The sequence below is a fragment of the Rhamphochromis sp. 'chilingali' genome (genome assembly GCF_963969265.1).
Source record: "Rhamphochromis sp. 'chilingali' genome assembly, chromosome: 6".
Classification (NCBI taxonomy): Eukaryota; Metazoa; Chordata; class Actinopteri; order Cichliformes; family Cichlidae; genus Rhamphochromis; species Rhamphochromis sp. 'chilingali'.
This window is the reverse complement of record NC_137933.1, coordinates 30,733,061-30,754,084: the sequence shown is the minus strand read 5'-3', so window position 1 is coordinate 30,754,084 and position 21,024 is coordinate 30,733,061. Positions and strand designations below refer to the sequence as shown.

The 21,024-nt window shown below is 38.0% G+C and overlaps 1 protein-coding gene across 1 annotated transcript; it reads left to right on the top strand.

The window, feature by feature from the left end:
• Nucleotides 1-7,197: 7,197 nt before the first annotated feature.
• serf2b (small EDRK-rich factor 2b) lies at nt 7,198-8,522 on the top strand (the record flags this gene model as incomplete). Its single annotated transcript, XM_080885392.1, has 2 exons — nt 7,198-7,313; nt 8,092-8,522. The coding sequence occupies 2 exons, from the start codon at nt 7,198-7,200 to the stop codon at nt 8,156-8,158; spliced, it is 183 nt and encodes a 60-aa protein (XP_080741518.1). The 3' UTR covers nt 8,159-8,522.
• Between the last annotated feature and the right edge of the window lie 12,502 nt (nt 8,523-21,024).

Here is a 21,024-nt window from a genome sequence, read left to right as displayed (position 1 = left end):
AGCCGTTCATGCTGTTGAATAGTATGTTACTTAATAGGCTTAAGTTTTTAAAGTTGTATCTCCAGCTCAGCATCCATCCATTCGCTTCCGCTTATCCTTCTCAGGGTCGCGGGGGGCGCTGGAGCCTATCCCAGCTGTCATAGGGCGAGAGGCGGGGTACACCCTGGACAGGTCGCCAGTCTGTCTCAGGGCCAACACACAGGGAGAGACAAGCATTCACACTCACATTCACCTAGTGGCAATTTGGATTATCCAATTAACCTATCCGCACAAACTGCATGTCTTTGGACGGTGGGAGGAAGCCGGAGTACCCGGAGGGAACCCACACAAACACGGGGAGAACTCCACACAGAAAGACCCCGGCCTGATGGTAGAACTGAACTCAGGACCTTCTTGCTGTGCGGCAACAGTGCTAACCACCGTGCCACCAAGCTGCCAGCTTAGCATTAGACTGATTTTTCTTCTATTTATCTGCCTTTCTCTGTTGGGCTAAGCAACCCCATTTCTACTGCTGCATCTCTAACCTGTGAGGTTCTATAAGGATCAACCCCAGATCCATTATTTTTATTCCTTTGGCTGGCATTATTAAATCTTTTAATGACATTTCTTCTTTTTCTGATGATCAAGCCTTACAGTTTGTGGCAGCAAGGCTATGGAATGGTGTCCAACATCATTTAGCTGGATCTGTTGACTCCTATAAACAGCTATTAAAAACTCATTTAATGTGGCTTCCTAATAATAGTTACTTTTTTAAATTATTTTTTCAAATAATTTCCCATAGGGATCAATAAAGTATTCTGATTCTGATTTTTAAAAAATTTTCTTTTATTCTTTTTTTATTTATTTTGTTATAACAGCTATAAACTGTAATTGAATTTTTTACTCCATTTTATTGTAATTTGTCTTATTTTCTATTATTTTGATTGTACAGTGCTTTGTGATTACATGCCTGTGAAAAGTGCTTTATAAATAAACGTCACGTACTTACATAGAAAATGTGTTTTTCATAACAGTGCAAGAATACACGTAGAGTACTTTCAGTATAGAGTGTGCAACATAATCTTATAGCCTCCTGTCAAAATTAGCTGCCAACAATCAGGGCATGAGGGACATTAAGGGAATGCAGAAGATGGGATCAGCAAGTCCCATCAATCATCGACGACAGCGGGCAGGACTCTGGCAGCGTGATGGATGACAGCGGTGAAATGAGACAGAGAGGAATGCACCATACGTCCAGCTTGTCACACTTAGTCTATACTGCCACACATCAGTGATTCCAGCACTTCATGATCAGCGTGAACAGAGATTGGTCCAAACAGTGTAGCCTATATGTATGAGGACAAATTTGGAGGCGGATTCAGTGGAGGCTGTCTTGTCCTCACGTCACATTATACACACTCCATGATTTCATGAATCATCTGTCACCTGTTGGTCTAAAAAACCCAATCTGTTGTACAACCATTTAATATTGTTTCTTAAGGCTTAAATCCAGGTGCCAGTTTTGCTTTTTTGCATCACATAGCCGAATCTGCACAACAATTTGTTATATGCACACATTAAACTTCTGAATTAAAAGAGATTTCTGCCACAGCACATTTCTATGTAATGACAGGAAAAGGACTCTTACTGCTAATGTTAAATTTTCTGGTTAAATATAGTATGAAATTAATGGAAAACTGGCTTCCCCTCCCCCTATCATCTCCCTTTGATTAAATTGGAGACACGGCGTGAGGAGCACCAGTTTCACAAGGACGGCATTAACAATTAGAGGCTTTGTAAAGCAGAAGCAGTCAACACTGACAAAATTACCAGGTGGTGATAATTGCACTCGGAGACAAAAATAGTTTGCTTTAAGCTCGATGCTGTCACTGCAAGCAGCTGTGGGGAAAACAAGTCATAGGCAGACATCCTGGGCTGCCCTGCGTCACCAGAAGCCCAATAAACTGACCACAGTGTTTGACATGCTGTTCTACAGGCTGTTAAAGTCTTCACACTCCAGCACGCAAGTGGCATGATGAAGCCATGGCTGTTTACCCACTAGATCCTCTGCTTGCAGTTGCTAAAAAACTATCTCCTAAAATTGAATCACCCCATCTAGGGCATTTATCAAGTGATATATGAATGATTTTGGTCAAAGATGATTGCATTTCTGGTGTATAAACAAGAAAGTTAAGACAATTCTAACCCCTTCATGAAGGGACTGAAGCCGAACAGCATGATAATGTAAGTACGATTCCAAGGAGAAATAGATGCCTGGTAATGATCTCTTCACTCTCTTTGAATATGTTAATAAAACGAATTCAAGTATATGAGCATGAACATTCCTAAATATAGTATGTGGATCACACGTAATACTTCAAGGCACATGGGTAGCTTTTGAAATAAAAAACTGAATTTGTCCCCATCACCAGGCTTGGGTGAAAACTGGCTTTTTTAATGGTTCCATTTTTACTTTACCAACTTTAACAACCAAATTTAAATCACAATAAATGGAAGCAACAAGTTATTAAATTTGTGCTAAGAATCAGATGAAGCCTAACAAATCTGCTGCTGGAGAAATGAAGCAGATCAAATGATAAATCTATTCAAGTTCTGTTCTGTTTATGATCTGCAGTGAATGAATCATTATGATTGTGGAAAGAACTAAATAAACTGCAGCATTATTGCCATGTTTGGCCAATACTTGGTTTAAGATCAAATACTTGCACTACAAGTGATATTCACACCAGCCTCAGATGTATTTTCTTTAATATCACAAAACATTAACAGGTAAAAGGAAATAACTAAAGCTACCAGCATAACATGAAGAAACAACTGTTACTGGTTTGTAACGTGCTGCGCTGAAGAGCTGTAATACCAGTATGGACCACAAGATGAGGCAGTGATTGAAAGTAACTTTTAGCTAGTTAAGTAAATAAGAGTGTGTAACTGAGTCGCTTCAAGAAAACAAACACATAAAAATTTTAAAATCTGCACACACCAGAAAGAAGCTCAGAAATTAACTGTTAGCAAAACTGCAGTAGCTTTCAATGCAAGCATGGTAAATCTCTCTTTTAGCGTTGGGTTGGTCAACATGGCTAAAGTTTCTTTCTTAGAGACAATAAAGTTTTATTACAGCATTTATTCACACTGGGCTTTCTTCTTCAAACTGAAATAACTTTCAGCTATTTGGAAAAAGAAATTACATCCAAAAATGTTTCATTAAAGCAACTACTCCTTAATATGTTTCTTTAAATAGGTATTTTTTTAATGTAACTCCATCTGAGAATCCTTGTGCTGCCAACACTCAGCTGCTGGCTGACTTTGAGCTTAGAGTTATTTGCCAGGTTAAGCTCAAATAAAATATGCTGCAGCAACAGCCTACAGTAAAAATCAATACAAAAACAAGCATTCTCTTTGCTGCTAAAGGTGCATAAATTGCACTCTAGCCAGTGATGTATGACTACCTGTCACAAGGACATTTCCAAGGGACTGTTCATTATTTTTGTGGTAAACACATAATTTTGACCTGTAGGATTTAATGAGAAAAAAAGGGTATTTGATCACTTAGAGTAAGTTTTTAGCCCGGTGTGAGGAAATAACATGCAGAGAGAGCTGCAGACCAGAACAAACTTACAGAATATAATTACAGTCTAAGAAGACCTTATTCTTCACCCAAATAGACTGTTGGCTAGACAATTGCAGCAGCAGTTTGATAGTTCATTGTATTCAAACAGTAATTATGTCCCTAAAATACAGTATTTGCCTTTGAGAAAGAAACCCAACCCTGTCTTCATTTTCCTCCTCCAACTCATTTCCACCACTATAAACACAATTTGGGATTTCTATTTTTAAAAAATGCACACACACACTATATCTGACACTGGACTCGGTTTCAGTGTGTTGTTCAGTTTGTTTCATATTTTTATATCAACATGAAATAAGAAGTAAATATATAAGGGTATTAGACAATGCAAATTATGTCTTTGTCTATTCATAGCGGTGGTGTCTGTGTACAAGTTCAGCTTTGGGCAGACATGACTCAGTCATTTAGTGTATTTAGCAACCAGACAGCGAGTAAAGTCAGAATATAAACACTGCTAAGAAACATGGTTTTCCACTTAACAAGCCCCCGTTTTGCTATTCGCCTTAACAGAAAAATGTCATATTTTAGATGATTTCAGAGAAGTTACTGTAGCTTTTTGTTTCAAGAGTTTTACCTGATCTTATGATATGTTTTTGTATTATAATTTGATTGAAGCATTTTGGATATGGAATAATTAGCTTTGATATTTTTATAGTTTAAATGCATCGTATAAAGTATGTAAATCTCCGAATGTATTGTTTGTGTGACTTCTTTCCAAATTTACCTTAGTATAGTCTGCCACCTACTGGCATCTTTGCAGTCAGCTTTTTAGGAGTCACTCACCATCTCAGAAAAACCATCTCTCATTCTACTAAATCAATATTTGTAAGCATCCATTGCCATATTTGGATTGCAACCTGTGATGTTTCATTACACAATACCATTAAGGAGCATCTCACTGGTTTCACATTCAGTGGTTAGGCTCGCATTTTGAAAGGAAAGTTTACAATTTTACTTTACCAAATTAAAAGAGTCACATACTGTAATAGGAAATAAAAGTGAGTACGAGGTAGCAAAATTATTCAACACTTGGAATCAAATCAAATCTGAAAAAAAAAATAAATAAATCAAATCTGATGCTAGAGACATGAACCACAACAAATGTTAAACCTACCTCCTGTATGTATTAGATGACTTGAAAATTATGAAAATTATGGTGCCAGTCATATTCTTAAAAAAAAATACTACTGTAGGCAAATCCAGGGTGCAAAGAGTTGAAATGCAAGTTTTATAATATATCTTCTGCCTCCTGCTGTTGATCAAAAGACCAATTAGGCCAATCAGGAGTCATTAGGAGTCACTAGGATCATCATTTCATTGTGAGAACAGTAAAAATCTATAAAAAATAAACAAAAATATAACAAACATTTATGATCAGCGCTGCTTTATAGTTGGAGATGACTTGTGGCCTTTGTATCCATGATGAAAATATTTGTGTGCCATCATTTACTTTAGTATAGTCTGCCACCTACTGGCTTCTTTGCAGTAAGCTTTTCAAGAAGTCACCAACTGTCTAGGACAGAGGTCAGCATTCAATACTAACAAATGTTTTGGCCAAAAAGAAAAAAAGGAAATCTAGCTAAAGTCACACATGTTTGGACAAAAGCATTCAGCCAAATCTTTCCATCTACCTCTGAATATTGGTGTTTTTGGTCACAGCCATGCAGTCTTCCTTTACAAATATTTGAGAAATTAAAGATGTAAAGTGTATAGAATGACACCATTGCACCAAGTTAGGCCATGAATTTTCAACTCTCTCAGATAATCCACAATCAGCTCTAAGTGATATTACTGTAAAGTGGAAGGGCTGGTTCTAGACCCTTAATCTGGCGGAACGGTCATTCAATATTTGTAAGCACCCTGTGCTAAATCTGGAGTGGTGTGCAAGAATCTTTGTAATGTTTAGGTTTTTATTCATCATGTAATACCACCAGAGCGGCAGCTGACTGACTAAACCATTGATACAAGGCAGACTCATGCTTTCATATTGTTTATGCTAAATTCTGATTACTGTCATCTCTTGGCATCCTGGTACCTTCTCTATATTTCTCCACCACCTCAAAGCAAACATCACATCTGGAGTTTCATTCCTTCTTGGAATGAAGCCGTACTGCACAGAGATTCTTAAATCTCCTCTCAACTTAGCTTTAATAGCTCTTTCCCATAACCTAATGGTTTAACTGATTAACTTTATCCCTCAGTATATGATTATTTTTTTTGGCTTGTATACTGAATTTCCTATTTTCCTAGTAAAATATCAACCACTGAGAGCCGTCTCAAGGCTTTTGCTGTGCTGTATTTACTGCATATACTTTGTACTGTACATACTCTTTTAACAGTTTTTCTACCATTTAAATTTTAACACACCGATTTTGCAGTCCTTTGCTGCCTCTTTCCCAACCCTTTTTGGTAGCGTCATATTCACAACGAGCATACATTTGAAAGAAATAAAAAAGCGTCATAATTTGAACATTTTGTATACGGTTCATTGATGGTCTTTGTATTTTTTTAACACGTGGACTACATGATTTGTAAAGTCCTTGCAAAATGCTAAAAAGTTAAAAAAAAAAATAATAATTTAAAAAAGTCACCCCTTTGCAACTTCACCGTCGTGGCATGTTGACGACCAGACTTGACGCATGTGCAGTCCCGTGTGGCTCAGCGGAATGTTCTGGTTCTCTTGCGGAAGTCTCGCGCATATTTGGCTCGCGACCAAACTGAAAAACAGCAACGGGAGCGTCGAGAAGGGAGTCAGCGGCCCTTTGGCTGAGCTCGTCTGGATTTTTGGGGGAAGAAGACTCGATCACTAAAATGACTAGTGAGTACCGACATTTATTACGCTCTGAGGGATTCATGTATTTGGTCGGATGCTTGTTTTCCGTGTTTGTTATTTTTCACCCATGGTTGTCGTTGATCGACTTGGGTTCCGTCTATTTCATGTAACATACATTATCCTATTTTATAGATTCTATAGAGGATTGTCGTTTTGGGCAATAACTTAAGGACGCAATTAATTTGGCTGTTTCATTTGGTTTAATGAAGGACATAGACTTTTGCTAACATGTGTTACATAACGTCCCGTTGTACGTGTGTTGGCTTTGGGTCGCTTGTTGTCCGGGCGTTACTCTGAGCCCTGGCCTGTATGTGTGGACGCAATACAGAAACAAAATATGGGTGTTCTGGTCTAAACGCAGCTTCCGTGTTTTTACTAGTAATATTTTTTTTAAATCCTGCACATGAACTTGGAAAAAACCATGATAGCAGCGAATTCTTTTGATGCCCTCTGTGTTGTTGCTCTGGTTAAGAAAATGCTCCGGAGCGCCTCTCTGCCACGTCGGCTGCTTTTGGGCGATGCACCATCTTCATATTTCATCGTGCAGATCATAGCATACTGTTTTTCTTTTAACTATTCGACTTGTAGACACACAGATTTCCTTTTTTTTTTCTTTTTTAAATTCAGCTTGTGTTTTACTTCTTTTTTGCTGGAAGCAACTTAAGTCAAGTGTCTCATTACAAGGCGCAGCTTTTTCATCTGATTTGTTGTTGTTGTTGTTTTTACCCTTTTTATTGACATGACAGGAGGAAACCAGCGTGAGCTTGCACGCCAGAAAAATGCTAAAAAGCATACTGAACAGACTAAAGGCAAGAGAAATGAGGATGGGCTATCTGCAGCTGCCCGGAAACAGAGGTAAGCCTGCACTCTGCAAGAGGTTAAAGAAGTGTAGGATGCACACAAACGAAACAAACCAAAGCATAGTTTTCTAAACAGCACAAGGTGACGGAAATAGTGCGCATGTTAAAGGTAAAATGTACTAACAATTAGGAGAATTCATTAGTTTGTTTTTTAATTATTTTATTTTATAGTTGTATTATAATTGTCTAATTAAAATGCATACATTATTATATATTTACGAAAATACAAAAATTATAAATGTATATATTACATATTTTATACATCATTATAATATATATATTCAAAGGTTTATTAATTCCATACCTAATTATTAAGTTTTTAAATAATTCTTAATTTTTTAAAAAAAAGTGAAGGGAAAAAAACCCTGTACACCATATTCAGGGGTTTCTGGCTTTTTCATTGGAACTTCTGTACGTGTAAGCACTGGTTCTTGAATAGTAAAGGCAATGAATCAGTGTTGTCTTACCTAACAGAAGTTATTTATCCTATATTTCTGAACCTTTATTAACAATAATAAAATAATAATAATAATAATAATAATAATAAACACACAAAACCATCTTATGCTTGAGTAAATTAAACCCCACCAAAAATCCCCAAAACAAACAAGCAAACAACAACAAAAATGTGTGTTGCAGTACTTTAGGCAAGGAATTTGTCTTTCAAACAGTTAGACATATATTACACATAATGTGATTGTGTGTGTGCACGCACATTTCAGTCTCCTAATAAAGCTTGTCCTCTCTTGAAATGTCTCCCTTTTGTCCTCCAGGGATGCAGAGATAATGCAACAGAAGCAAAAAAAGGCAAATGAAGGAGGGAAAGGAAAGACCAAGTGAAGAATGAAGTCTTGAGACAAATTCAGCTCGGTGTCTCAAGAACCTGTTCAGCATTCTACCTGATATTTATAAGAAAGGATCTTTTAATTTTTGTCTAAACTCAAGAATCCAGGATCTGACTTTCCTCTCTATGGCAAATGACATTGCTTGTTGGATTTGTTGTTTTACACGATGAAATTATGTCTGAGCAAGTTAGCGGTTGTGTCACTTTGGTGCTGCATGCAGGGGCGCATCAGTGGTGTAAGGAGCAGAATAATGATGAACAATTCTCAACACAAAGCATCTGTGTAACAGTTGTGTATTTTTGTACAAAGATGTCCCCTGCTGGTTTCAAATAAAGTGTATCTTTTTTTTGTTTGTTTCATACTTGTTTGACTTATTATCAGTATGTCAATATTAACAGTGAGTCTTTTACCAAAGGACCTTTGTAATGGTGCCACATGTAGGTATAGACTGAGGGACAATGTGGGGTCATAAATACAGCTACAAAAGGCCTCGCTCCAGATGTGTTTATAGCTGTTTACTTATATACTAGAAGGGAGAAAACAGGTCTTGTAAGACAGTGTCTACAAGGCTTAAAATGAGGTTAAACCTGGATTGAGCAACAAGAGCAAAAGATTAAAGATATCTGAAAACAGTCCACTATGTGTGGTCATTTATGACCATAGCAACCGTATTTACTTGAATTGTGATATTTCTAAAGTGTATCCTGCCATTAGTTATTCAGTCTACTAATACAGCTTTTCATAGTTGGGGTAGGGTACTGGAGAGCTGTGTGGGGTCATTTGTGACTTTGGAAATGTTTGGTTTTTAACATAAACCTATGTTTTGTTTGAAATTTTATATTTCACTTTTGTAGTAAACCATGTTTAACAGAACCAGCATCAACATCAGAATCATAGTGAACTGAAAGTGGGTGTTTAGGGAAAAAGACACTGAAAAATAAATAAATTGGATCCTGAAAGAAACATACTGTTCACCCATAAAACTAAAAGGTAAACAGGAAATGTTCTCTTCTCTCGTGGTTAAACAGGGTGTGTTTTTGTTACTAGGATACTATGTGATCCAAAGTATTGTTACGTAATGTCTATTCTTAACATCTAAAAACCTTTCCCTGAGAAAAAACACATAAAGCTAAACTGAAACAGAACATTTTCAAGCCAAAAATCTAAATGGAAACGGGCAAATCCACCCAGGAAACTGAAACTAAACTCCAGTGTAGGTGTGAAGTATTGTACTCCATGTCGCATAGCTTAACGCAAAATTAGTGCGTTCTTATTGACTATGGTAAGACATTTCTTTCTCACTATTTTCAAAATGATATTCATAAAATCTCTGACTCTTGCGAAGCCACCAAAACGGTGCTCAGAACTGCACACAGCCTGTAAAAGTCACTGCACTACTGAGTGTTCAATATGCATTTGTTCAAATAATAAACATATACATAAATAAATAAAAGAAAAACTGAGCTCCAGAAAGAAATAGCTAACTTTCTGAGGCCATCATCAGTTCCAGTGTGCAGTAAATAAAGACAATAAATGTAGTGAGATTAGGTGAAGGTGTGTCCCCCTCGATTACATTGAAGATCCGCATAATGAATTTTTATGTTCTATATTGTACTTGCAGTCAACAGGGGAGCCCTCTATGGACCTAAACAGGATAACCAAGGTCACTGAAGTTTTGTGTCCACAGTATGGAGCTTTTCTAGAGTTGGTCTTGCTGATGATCAGTTCATCAAATGCATCTGAATAGCAGCACCTGGCTATAGTTGCCCTGTATATATATATATGTCATATATTGTCATCATTTAAATAATTTAAGAACCTGCTGAGCTTCAGATGATTTTTATGCCCTGATGCATATAACTTTATAAATAAAAAGACAATTATTCAATAAGAATTCATTGAATTAATTACTCTCATAATCAAAACAAAGAACCCTCGGTCATAGTCTGTTTTGTCCTTGTGTCTGCATTCTGGTTTTCTCTCTTTTTGAGGCCGATGGTTCTGCTGGAGGTGTCTTCCGGTAAAAAGGCAGTTCTTCTTCCTTGCAACTGCTACTCATGGAGGATCACTGACAGCACTCGATATGGTCTTCTGCTGCTTTGGGCCATTGTTTTCCAGGTTCCATGTGTTGTGTGATCAGAGATGCTCTTCTGCATATCTTGTTTGTAACGAGTGGTTATTTAAGCTGGCTATTTTCCTCTGACATCCAGCATGAACATGTCATTTTCATCCAGAGGATTGCTGCTCACTGGATATGTTCTCTTTGTCAGACCATTCTTTGAGTAGAGATGGCTGTGTGGGGAAAATCACACTGCCACATGCGTGTTCACATGCCATGAACAAGAAAATGGTCTTTCATAGCTGCTTAAAGTTAATGAGAAATGACTGTTTTCCTTTTCTTCCTCCACTACTCATGCACTCTTTCTCCTCTGCCTCTCAGATTCTTTATATAGATTGTTAAAGTCTTGCTGGCTGGGCTCTCTGACCTGGTGTGTATTAGTCAAATTAGTTACACAATTAGGCAATAAAGACAGATGAGTTGTTGTGCGTGTCACTGTACAACATGTTTTGATTTTAGTAAATCAGAGTGTGCTTAGAGCTTTATAGGAGTAAAGTGATCTGTAAGCCACGTCTAATGTGACGAAAGCTATTTAGCTTATGACAGTGAGCATTTAGTTAAGAAGAGTTTGTGTTTTATCAGTTAGGGAAATAAATTATAGTAGTATATAATTGGTTTCCACCTTATATAAGATACATAACTTGACGTCAGGGAGAAGAGACTTTGTGCTCTGCTTGTATACAAAGTGTATACTTTGCTTGTACAAACAAAGTGTATCGCCAGACAGCGAAGCGCCGCAGTGGCATAGTTCCACCACTAGGTGGAAGCAAACTCCATTGTATTTTTGAAAACAATTATCCAGTAAAGGAAATCCAGACTCTTTTGGGATATATTTTATGTTGCGTTCTTATTGCTCGGTGCAGGGCCAACAATCAGTTAAAAAAAATTAAGATATTTTAATTGCTTTACTGAAACATCTGCCTCTCTTGAATGCAGATAACCCGCTGGAGCACTGCTGCTGTATACTGGCCAAATCTAAGCACCAGAAAGTCCATATTGCTGATATTTGATTGCATTCAGCTCTGCCTATTTATAGTCAATAATCGGTGTGCCTACTTACTGAAATCCACTGAGTTTCTCTCCTCGGTTCTCAGATTACAGGGCGTATAATTAAGTCACCACTTTAGCTTTTTTCCGTTTCCGATAGCAGGAGAGCAGCTGAAGAGCTGAATACTGATGAGGAGCAAATGCTAAATCAGCAGGTTGCTTAAATTCAAGAAATTTCAAACCTTATCCGCTCTCATCCACGGCGCTCTGCTTACAACTCGAAACAGATCTCAGAAAAATTCAAGCATAAGGCCCAACAGACTGACTGTGGGTTCTGGCAGGTTTTCTTAAAACAGACCATGAGAGGAGCTCAGAAGTAGTGAGAGAAGCAGAATGCAAAGAGAAGCAGAAGTCAGCTCCTCTAATTAAATTCATCTCTTTAGGCTCTCTCTGCTGAATTTATTGAGATATGGAAGCTTTGGGGAAAATGCATTGTTGTTGCAGGGCTCTTGCTGATAGGAGGGTACTTTATTTATGCTATTTACAACATTAAACTGCTCAGTGTCAAAGCACAAAAATGGGGAAGATGTACTGCAGCTGCTTAGATTTACATATGTTAAATATGGGCTCAAATTATCCAAAGAAAAAACAAGTGTCATTTCAACCAAATTTTAACTTTAATTATACATTTCACAATTTTAAAAATGACCCTCAGGTGCAGTGCAGGTGAAATTTAAAGAAAGAAAAGAAGCCCCAGATAAAAAAAAAAAATGGTATATCAGAAATGGTCTGAAGCTGGTCACTGTGCAGAATGCTTGTGGTAACTTATTTAGCTGAATCCCATCTCTACAATGTGTTTAAATGATTCAACCATGTTAAATTGTTATGAAGATTCAATAAATGTACATCAACAGGTTAACATTCCCATTGAAACACAGAGCTTATATCTCAGAAGGGCAGGAAAACTGAGTTTAGACTTGGATGGACTTGGAGGATTTAAGATATCTCCCTTTCTTCAAGAACCATGTACAGCTCATAAGATCCAGTCCTGATATTTTTCACTCTCAGGAGTCAACAGTGTAAGGCTGTGGTTGTATGCAGGAGCTTAGCTGTGTGAATATTAGAGCACAAAGCTTTTTTTTTTTATCACCTAGGCTGAAAAAATATTTCTTGGAAAGGAAAACAGAAAATTCTACCAGTTTTGATCTCATTCCAGACTGCAAATGGACTCATTTTTAGAGAGCCTAATGGATACATTGGCAAAAGCAATATTGGTCACTTCAGAAAGTATTTGGAGCCTTTTACTTTTTGTACTACATTTAATTTAACATAACTAAAGCTATTTCCCCCCTATCGGTGTATATTCATGGATAATAGATAGTGACAAAGCAAAACAATGATTTCAAGTATATTAAAATTGTGCTCATTTAATACATCCATCCATTCGCTTCCGCTTATCCTTTTCAGAGTCACGGGGGGCGCTGGAGCCTATCCCAGCTGTCATAGGGCGAGAGGCAGGGTACACCCTGGACAGGTCGCCAGTCTGTCGCAGGGCCAACACACAGGGACAGACAACCATTCGCACTCACATTCATTCGCACATTCACACCTAGTGACAATTTGGATTATCCAATTAACCTATCCCCACAAGCTGCATGTCTTTGGACAGTCGGAGTACCCGGAGGGTACATTTAATACAGATAAAGAAAAATAAAATCAGCATCACTGCGCTGTATTACCACAATGTCATACAACTGGTAGTTAAAACTGTTGCCTCACGACAAGGAGATCCTGGGTTTGAATCCACCTGCCAACTGGGGTCATCCTCCCGACGCCTGCTGGAATCCCTACACGTACTTCCTCCCATACTCCAAACACACCCATATTAGGTTAACCGATGCTTCTAAATTGGCTGTAGGTGTGAATGTGAACATGAACAGTCGTCTGGCTTTCTGTGTTGGCCCTCCAGCACACTGGCAACCTCCCCAGGGTATACCCTGCTTTTTGTCCTGTGACAGCTGGGACAGGCTACAACATATTTTTTGTCTGTGTACAAAATTCTGTTGGGTGTAATTCTGGGCTTTGGCCCACTGACACACTCTTGGACACTCAGTCCTGAAGTACATGCAGGGCTGTTTTGGTTGCTTCGTGTCACTGAAAGAAATGAAAGGTGGATGCCCGATGTTTCCCCAGCTCACTGCACTCACATTTTCCTGTGTTTCACCTCATTCACTGTGAAGCTCTTTCATTGCATGATTCTCCCACCATACATGCGTCGCTGCATTAGTCAGGTGGGGAGGAATAATGGCCATTAATAGTGCTTTAAGATTTGCCCAAAATATTTATTTTTCTCTTCTGATAAAAATCTAAAATAAAACAGTTTTTGCTTATTCATACAGAGTCTTTTAAAATCAAGTTGACTGTCATATCTTTTGATTTACATCAAGCTCCTGATTAATGAAGAAGACCCTTTTTCTCAGTTACTCATCTTGGGTGAATGCTGAGCTCTCTTCCAGCTCAAACTGGAGGCCTCTGTGCTTCCAGGGACACCCAGAAACCGTTTTATACCTTTGCCCTGATCCAAGTCTTGATTACAGAGAATTTCTGGGACTTCATAACTTGATGTTTTTTCTTTGTCCTTCAGCAGGACGGAGGTGAAACGTCTTCAAGCAACTTAAAGAAGTCCAAGCGCTTTTCTTTCCAAGCTCTTTAAACTACCATGACCTGGATAACTGAGAACCTTCACAGACCCCAAGGTTTTTAATCATTGTGTCAGTTTAAGTTTTATGATTTGTAATTTAGAAAAAAAAATGCGACATGTTTTTAGTTCATTGTTGTGGATAATTACATACAGATTAATGGGAGGGAAATGCCACTTTTATCAGTCGACCAATAGATAGTGGGGCGTCTTCTAATTGTATTTATTTTATCAATTGAAATCGAAATCCACAGCAATATAAAGTAAACACTGGTGCACTCTTCCTGAAGTGACTATACGAGCAATGTCACGCTTGTCTGCTTACAGCAGTTCCACACAACCTTATGTTACTCTGACAACATGTGTATACAAGGTTCTCCATTAAGAAGAAATGTGATCATCACATCATCATCATCATCATCATATAGCTGATAAATGTAGCCACAGGCAGGTACTCCTCCTGCTTCATTTTTTCAAGGGTGAAAGCAGCACCGTGTTTCAACAGCCCTTTAAACAAGATACTGGTGTGCCCATTTATTTGGATCATGACTGCACGAGGAATGATGGATGTTATAAATTATGTATCTAGTTGATAGCAACAACGTGTACACAGCGCCTTATGTTATTACAGAAGCTGTCTCTTCAGAGTTATAATACTACAAATAATGACAGGGCAGGAGGAATATGTTATCTGTAAGCTCTCAGGCGCACCTCATCCTCCTACATTGTTAAGCTGCTGCTTCAGCTAGAGTAAATGAAATCAGACATGTCTGTAAATATTTAATCATTTTATATCGATCCAAAGACATGTCAATGCATAACACTGCACTGATATATTGTAGAGAGAAACTTTTCCAACAATGCTTTGTTCTTTTAACAGTTTTCTTGATGCGTATCTTAACTTTTACACACGACTGCGTCTCATGATAGAGAATTGAAACCTGAGGCTAAAAGAGTATCTCTGAATTATAAAGTTTGCCAAGAAGCTGAAAAGTAAGCACAAAAATGTCTGCAGGTTGGCAATAAGGACTTTGTATCTGCATGAGGGGAAATCTGTGGCCTCTTAAGATCCACCAGATCATTAGTGACCCATCTATTCTTATGCTTGAATAATGTCCACTCTTTATATTGTAACTATTTTTCCTGTTTTGACAAGCCATGTGAAAATTCTTTTAAGAGAATAACTTTAAGATCAGAGTCAGTGTATTAGACTTCCTTTCAAATCGAACATCTCCTACCGTCTGAAACAAAAACGCAATCCTAGCCTCAAATGGGTCACTGGTCATTTGGTGAATGCTAAGAAGGTAAACGTAGTGTCGACATTAAAAACATCATAATTCATATCTGAAAACAACATAATATCTGATGGATCCCAAACCTTTTTCATACAAATCTATTATGTGTAGTTAGAGATAGGTTCATAGTTTTTTGCACAAGAGTATTTGTGTAATTTTGCCTCTGTGTCCCATGTAAAGACCTCTGTACTGTTGCCTTTGCAGTATACGTTGGGTGTTTATCCATTTGCACAGTGAAGCACTGTCCAGTTGGTTTTCAGTATTTGGCTGAATCTGAGCAGAGAGTATAGACCTGGACACAGAATCCATCCTCAGCAGTCACACACTCAATAAACATCAGTGGCCCGGTGCTGGTGCTGAGCTGGTGAGGGCATTCTTTCTTTGTAAGAATGCCGCCTGATGGGTTTGTGTTTTTCAGTTTATTTTAACTGACATGTCTTTGGTGTACAAAGGCAACATTTAAAAAAAACCCCAAAAACCAAAAACAACTTCTGGACCTAACTGTGACTTCATAAATCGACTAACAAACTGTTAATATGAACCTGTGGTTATCATTAAATCAGACAGTATTGAAAATGAAAAAGTATTAGCATGAAAGGTATGAATATTAATGGTTCAACATTATGTTAAATCCCAGTGCATGGAGACTCAAGAGAATGACTGCTCTTAGTTTATTATCTAACCAACAAATAAAACTGCAAATTCATGTTTTTATCCTTTTCGTTTGAAGCACATTCATAATCTGGACATATTGCGTTAAGTTTCAAGTTCCAGTTTTCATGTCAGCTACACTAACTTTGTACAAGGTGGGTTAAAATATTAATATTATAATGTGTTTTTTGAAGAGAGTTGAGTTGATGTATGACCTGGAAAGTTGGGTCAGGATTGATTTAAAAGATTTTCCAGTTTCCTTCATGGACTGTGAAAAGTAAATCTGCTTTTCAATTTCACTATCAGCGAAGCGTTGCCATGAAATGTGCAACGCAATCGCAGCTGAAATGCACGCTGACTGTAATTGTTTTCAAGGCTGCTGCAAACAAAAGGCACTTTTCACAGTGCGGTGATTTGCTAATAATGAATAGCAAATTACCATCTTTGCTCTTCATCAAATGCTTGGTGACAACAGATGAGGTGCTGGTGTTGAAAGTAAATGGGATCTGTCACAGGGCATCAAAAGAGAGACAACATGCAGAGAAGCAGTGTGAGAAACTGAAAAGAAAGGCTGACACAGGCGTGGGGAACAACAGCGAGAAAGAAAATGCCAGGACAGCGCAAAAAGCTTTTTATTTAATTATCTGTGAGTCATTCTAGGGATGGATTTGAGATGAGAGTCCTCTGCCCAGTCACAGTCAGATCTTTAGCAATGTGACCATCAGAGCTTTTGCACACGTGAAGTCTGTGAAGGGAAGAGGCCTATTATTCCCGCTAGCAGCTGATCTCTATCACAGCAGGGGTGTTGAGCTATCAGCAAGGTGAGATTTACTCACAGTGCACCACCGTGTCTGAGACTTTCCTGCAGACGATTTTGTGCTCAATAATGCTGGTTTTGTCTAAACAGATTACCTACACTGGGATGACCATAAGCATCCACTTTCACATTAGTGTAGTTACTTACTGGGTGACTTGAGTTGCTTTCTTTCCTTTTTAGAGCCCATCTAGTGCAAACAACACATTTATTTATTTGTTGAGAGATTAATTTGAAATTGCTATAAAAACAAATGTCAAAGTTGTATATACAGCATCTGATGGAAAGCAGGAATAGTTCAGCTCTGGTTTTCTTTGGTACACAACTTAGAGAAGAAATATTTGTTAATGATAAAACATTTGCTTAGTTAAACACACAGACTTTCTGCACAGCTCTTTGCTCCATGCAAATTTACCCAGTTAACTGTAAATGTGAGTTGGAAACAAGGCTTCTCCTATTAAGGTAACAGCAGATTGTTCCAGTCACATTTGAAGAAAATCAGAAAATAACAGCCCTCGCCAACACTTATTCTTACAACAAAACAGTGAATTATCAAGGTAAATAAATTAAGAGATATGCAGAGCAAAGCCCTTATCTGCCTTGGTTTGATGGAAGGTTTGTCACAGAGAAATGCACAATATCAAAACTGCAGAGGCTGTGCACTCTGCACAGCACAGCAGCACAACAGAGGAGCCACATTTACTCCCAGTTCATTTTCTGGACTCCTCTTTCTTTGCTTTTCAGTTGGCACCTCATGCAATGCAACACTGAAATTTAGTCATTCCTCATTAACATTATAGAAATCTGCACATTGTATTAGTTTCAAATGAATAAAATCACCAGATCACTTCACAGACAACTTTATCACTGAGTGGAGTGTAGAGGACTCAAATGCAGTCCTCTACATTTAGAGGACTGCATTTGAGACATACCCTGTCTTCCTTGTTTTACAGGAAGACAGGCTATGTAAAACAAAACTAAGCTGTTTAAAGAACAAAATCTAAAACGCAAAACAAGAATCCAGACCAGAAACCTATTACAAGCAAACAGACAGTACAGTGGAGCCCAGAGACAAACAATCTGACAAGGACAACTGGGGAGACAGGACTATTTATACAAACTGGGCTGATTAGGGAATGAGAAACAGAAGGAGAACAAAACACAGGTGAGGGTCAAGACAACCATGACAATTACAAAGGAGGAACCAAAGCTGACATAATGTGTGAATACCTGAATACCTTCAAAGTAAAACAGGAAACAAGTAAAAGACAACAAGAAAAATAAGAGTGGATATGTCAGAGGGAGAAACAGACCGCCAACTAATTACAGTAAAGCTCAAAACCCTGGATTACAAAACTGAAAATCCTGAATAAAGCGACCATAAGGTAACTTCAGGAATTACAATACACCAGAATCATAGAAGACTCAAAACAGGGATCTGAAGACGCCACAAACAAGCAAGCAAATATTAAAACATCAAACAGTAAAAAAACAGCAAAACAGAAACCCAAATTTAAACATTAATAAATAATATACACCAAAACCTCAAAATACCACAAAACAAAGAGAAATTCTTCTTTGTAGTTTTAAGAAAATAAAACTACTTTTTTATAAAAATGTTAAAATTAGAAATTCATTAATATCTGATTTGGGAGATAAAGAACCCGCTAAAGTTTATTACTGGAATATGCACTAATGGGGTTAAATATAGACAAAACAAAACAACTTCCACCCTGAAACTTTGGAAAAATGTGATTAACATTATCATGTAAGGAAAAGAAAGAGAAAGAATATAAGCTGAGAAATAATTTGTGTGTTGAAGATAATTTATCTAAAGTTCAGAAGCAGGACTGTACTATTTACCCTGTCCCCAGTGGGACATACAGCTGCATGTTTTCTCCACTTAATGCAGTCTTGGCTTTAAGCACTCTGCCTTCACTATACTCTTCCAGGGGGTCTCAGGCCTGCCCCCTTTCATTTTCCAACAGGGGTCCATTTCAAGGCAGATTTATCTCACTGATAATTTAAGCTTTGATGTTTCAAACATGGTTCACACATTTCATGGCACTGGCCGGATAGTGGTTATGGGTCCTGGATGAGCTTTCATCTGAAGCTGTCATAGTGCCAATAATCTGGTTGGAGTCCTCTGCTGGTACACTGGCTGTTGATGGTGTCCTTATTGCAGTCTCTACAGATGATGGACATGTAAGCATGTCAGGAGAGGGACCACATCCCCAAGTACCCCCCTATGAGTGTAGGAGCAACCACCAATCCTCATGAAGACCTTCCACAGAATGTAGCTTTCAGTCAATCTCATTGCTTTGTTATTGATAAAGGTTGAAATTTCCATTTAATTTTTGCCAGTGAAATTAAGATGAACTGGTTCAGGGGTGAATCTTGTCATATGATCTATAGGTACCATTGTCTTGATAAAGTTTTCAGTAATGTTGGTACCACATACCATATTACCCCTGCCAAATCAGAACCCTAAGCATTTTCTATTGCAGTTGTTCTCAATCTCTATGTTGCTGTAAAATCTTAAAAGTGGCATTAATACAGCTCTAGAAGTGCTCACAAGTTGTCATAGGAAGAGAATACAAGCCCAGTGTGCTGTGTTTCAGTGCATTTGTAAACATGAGCGATGAGTAATAAACCTGGTTTCGATATTCTCTGAATAAAATATGCTTCAGTGAGAATCTGGTATTTGAGGCCAGATGGCCAAAATTTACATTCAAAAACTGCACTCAGTCACTAATTTTAAGCACTTAACCACCGCCTGGAGACCAGCGGCGGGTCAGATAAAAGCTGTCATTACACAACAATGACAGATGATACATTTTTTCCTTTCTCTGAAGAGACATCTGCAATCTGGCCCTTTTATAAAGCAGTAAATTGTGAATCATCCAAACAGCCTGGATGTTTGCAGATGTTTTGTGAAAATGATGGTCGGCGATACAGAGCACACGTTGCAGGATCTGAATACTTTAGGCTTCTCATATTTCTCTAATTTCTGCCTTCTCTGTCCACCGTCTTCCTGTCTGTGACCTGAAAATCAGCCTCGGTACACTACGCTAAAGGATGCCTCAGTTTCTAAAGGCATCTGGAGGATAGAGGAGACAGCAGGAAGACCTATAATTGAGGGTTCACAGGGGTATCTTTGAGGAACTGTATAGCATAGCATATTTAATAGCGTGACACATTACACCTTGTTATGTATTCATTAAAAGTGGCCCTTAATATGAAAAGTGTCCCAAAATGGTTACAGCTGACATCATTACATGCAATTCTAGCTTGGTCATGATTAAAAAATGCATCATACTGTTGTGTCAAACACCATATTTAACTGACATCACTTTAAAGTAAGGCTCAGAGGTTGGGATCTCTCATTTTGTTAAACTGGTGCTGCTTGATTCTCTTCTTCACCTCTCCTCTTCCTTTCTCTCTTTCAGACCAGTCTCTGTAAATCCTTGAGATGATTTTGTGGGAAAAGTTTGAGTAGATGAGCAGCTTTAAAAATACACAGCCAGCCCCGCTGATATCAAAAACCATACCATGTTCAAAGTCACTTAAATCACTCTTCTTCCCCATTCTTTGTTGCTCATCTTAACCACCTTGATGTGTCTAAATGCACTGACTTGCAGCCACACTCGCTTATCTGCACATTCTCATACACACGCACACCTTCATACATCAAGTTACTTTTTGCACAACCAGCTGTCTTTGTTGTACTTTTCTATTGCACTGTTGTGTCTGCATCGTTTTGTTCTGTCTGGTGTTGCACTGTTTTTGTTTTGATTTGTTTTTTTGTTTTTTTGCAATTTTTGCACACTTGGATTTTATGTAGTCCTGTGTTGATTGGCTGTTATAGGTTACATGTTGCGCCATGATCTTGGAGGAACAGTCTCACTTCACTGTGTACTCTAAATGAAATGAAATGACAATAAAGCCACTTGACTTGGAAAAAAAAGTGTGATTGGCTAACTAGATATTTGTGTTACCAAGCAGTTGAACAAATGCAACAAGTGGTTTGACAAGTAGCACTAACATGTAGACTTTAAACAAAGATGGGCACCTGCTCGTCTGATTCCAACATCATCTTGAAATTTAATGCCAGTCCTCAAGGCTCACATTATTTTGCCTCTCACAGACATAAAACTGGATTAGTTCTCTAGTTTTAGGATTTGTGTAAACATCTTATGTGTTGCATTTATATAGAAAATGTGCAACCCTGAGCATATTTAAAGTATAAGGTTATGAGTTACTGCTTTGTTTCCACATCTAAAATGACACAAGAGCC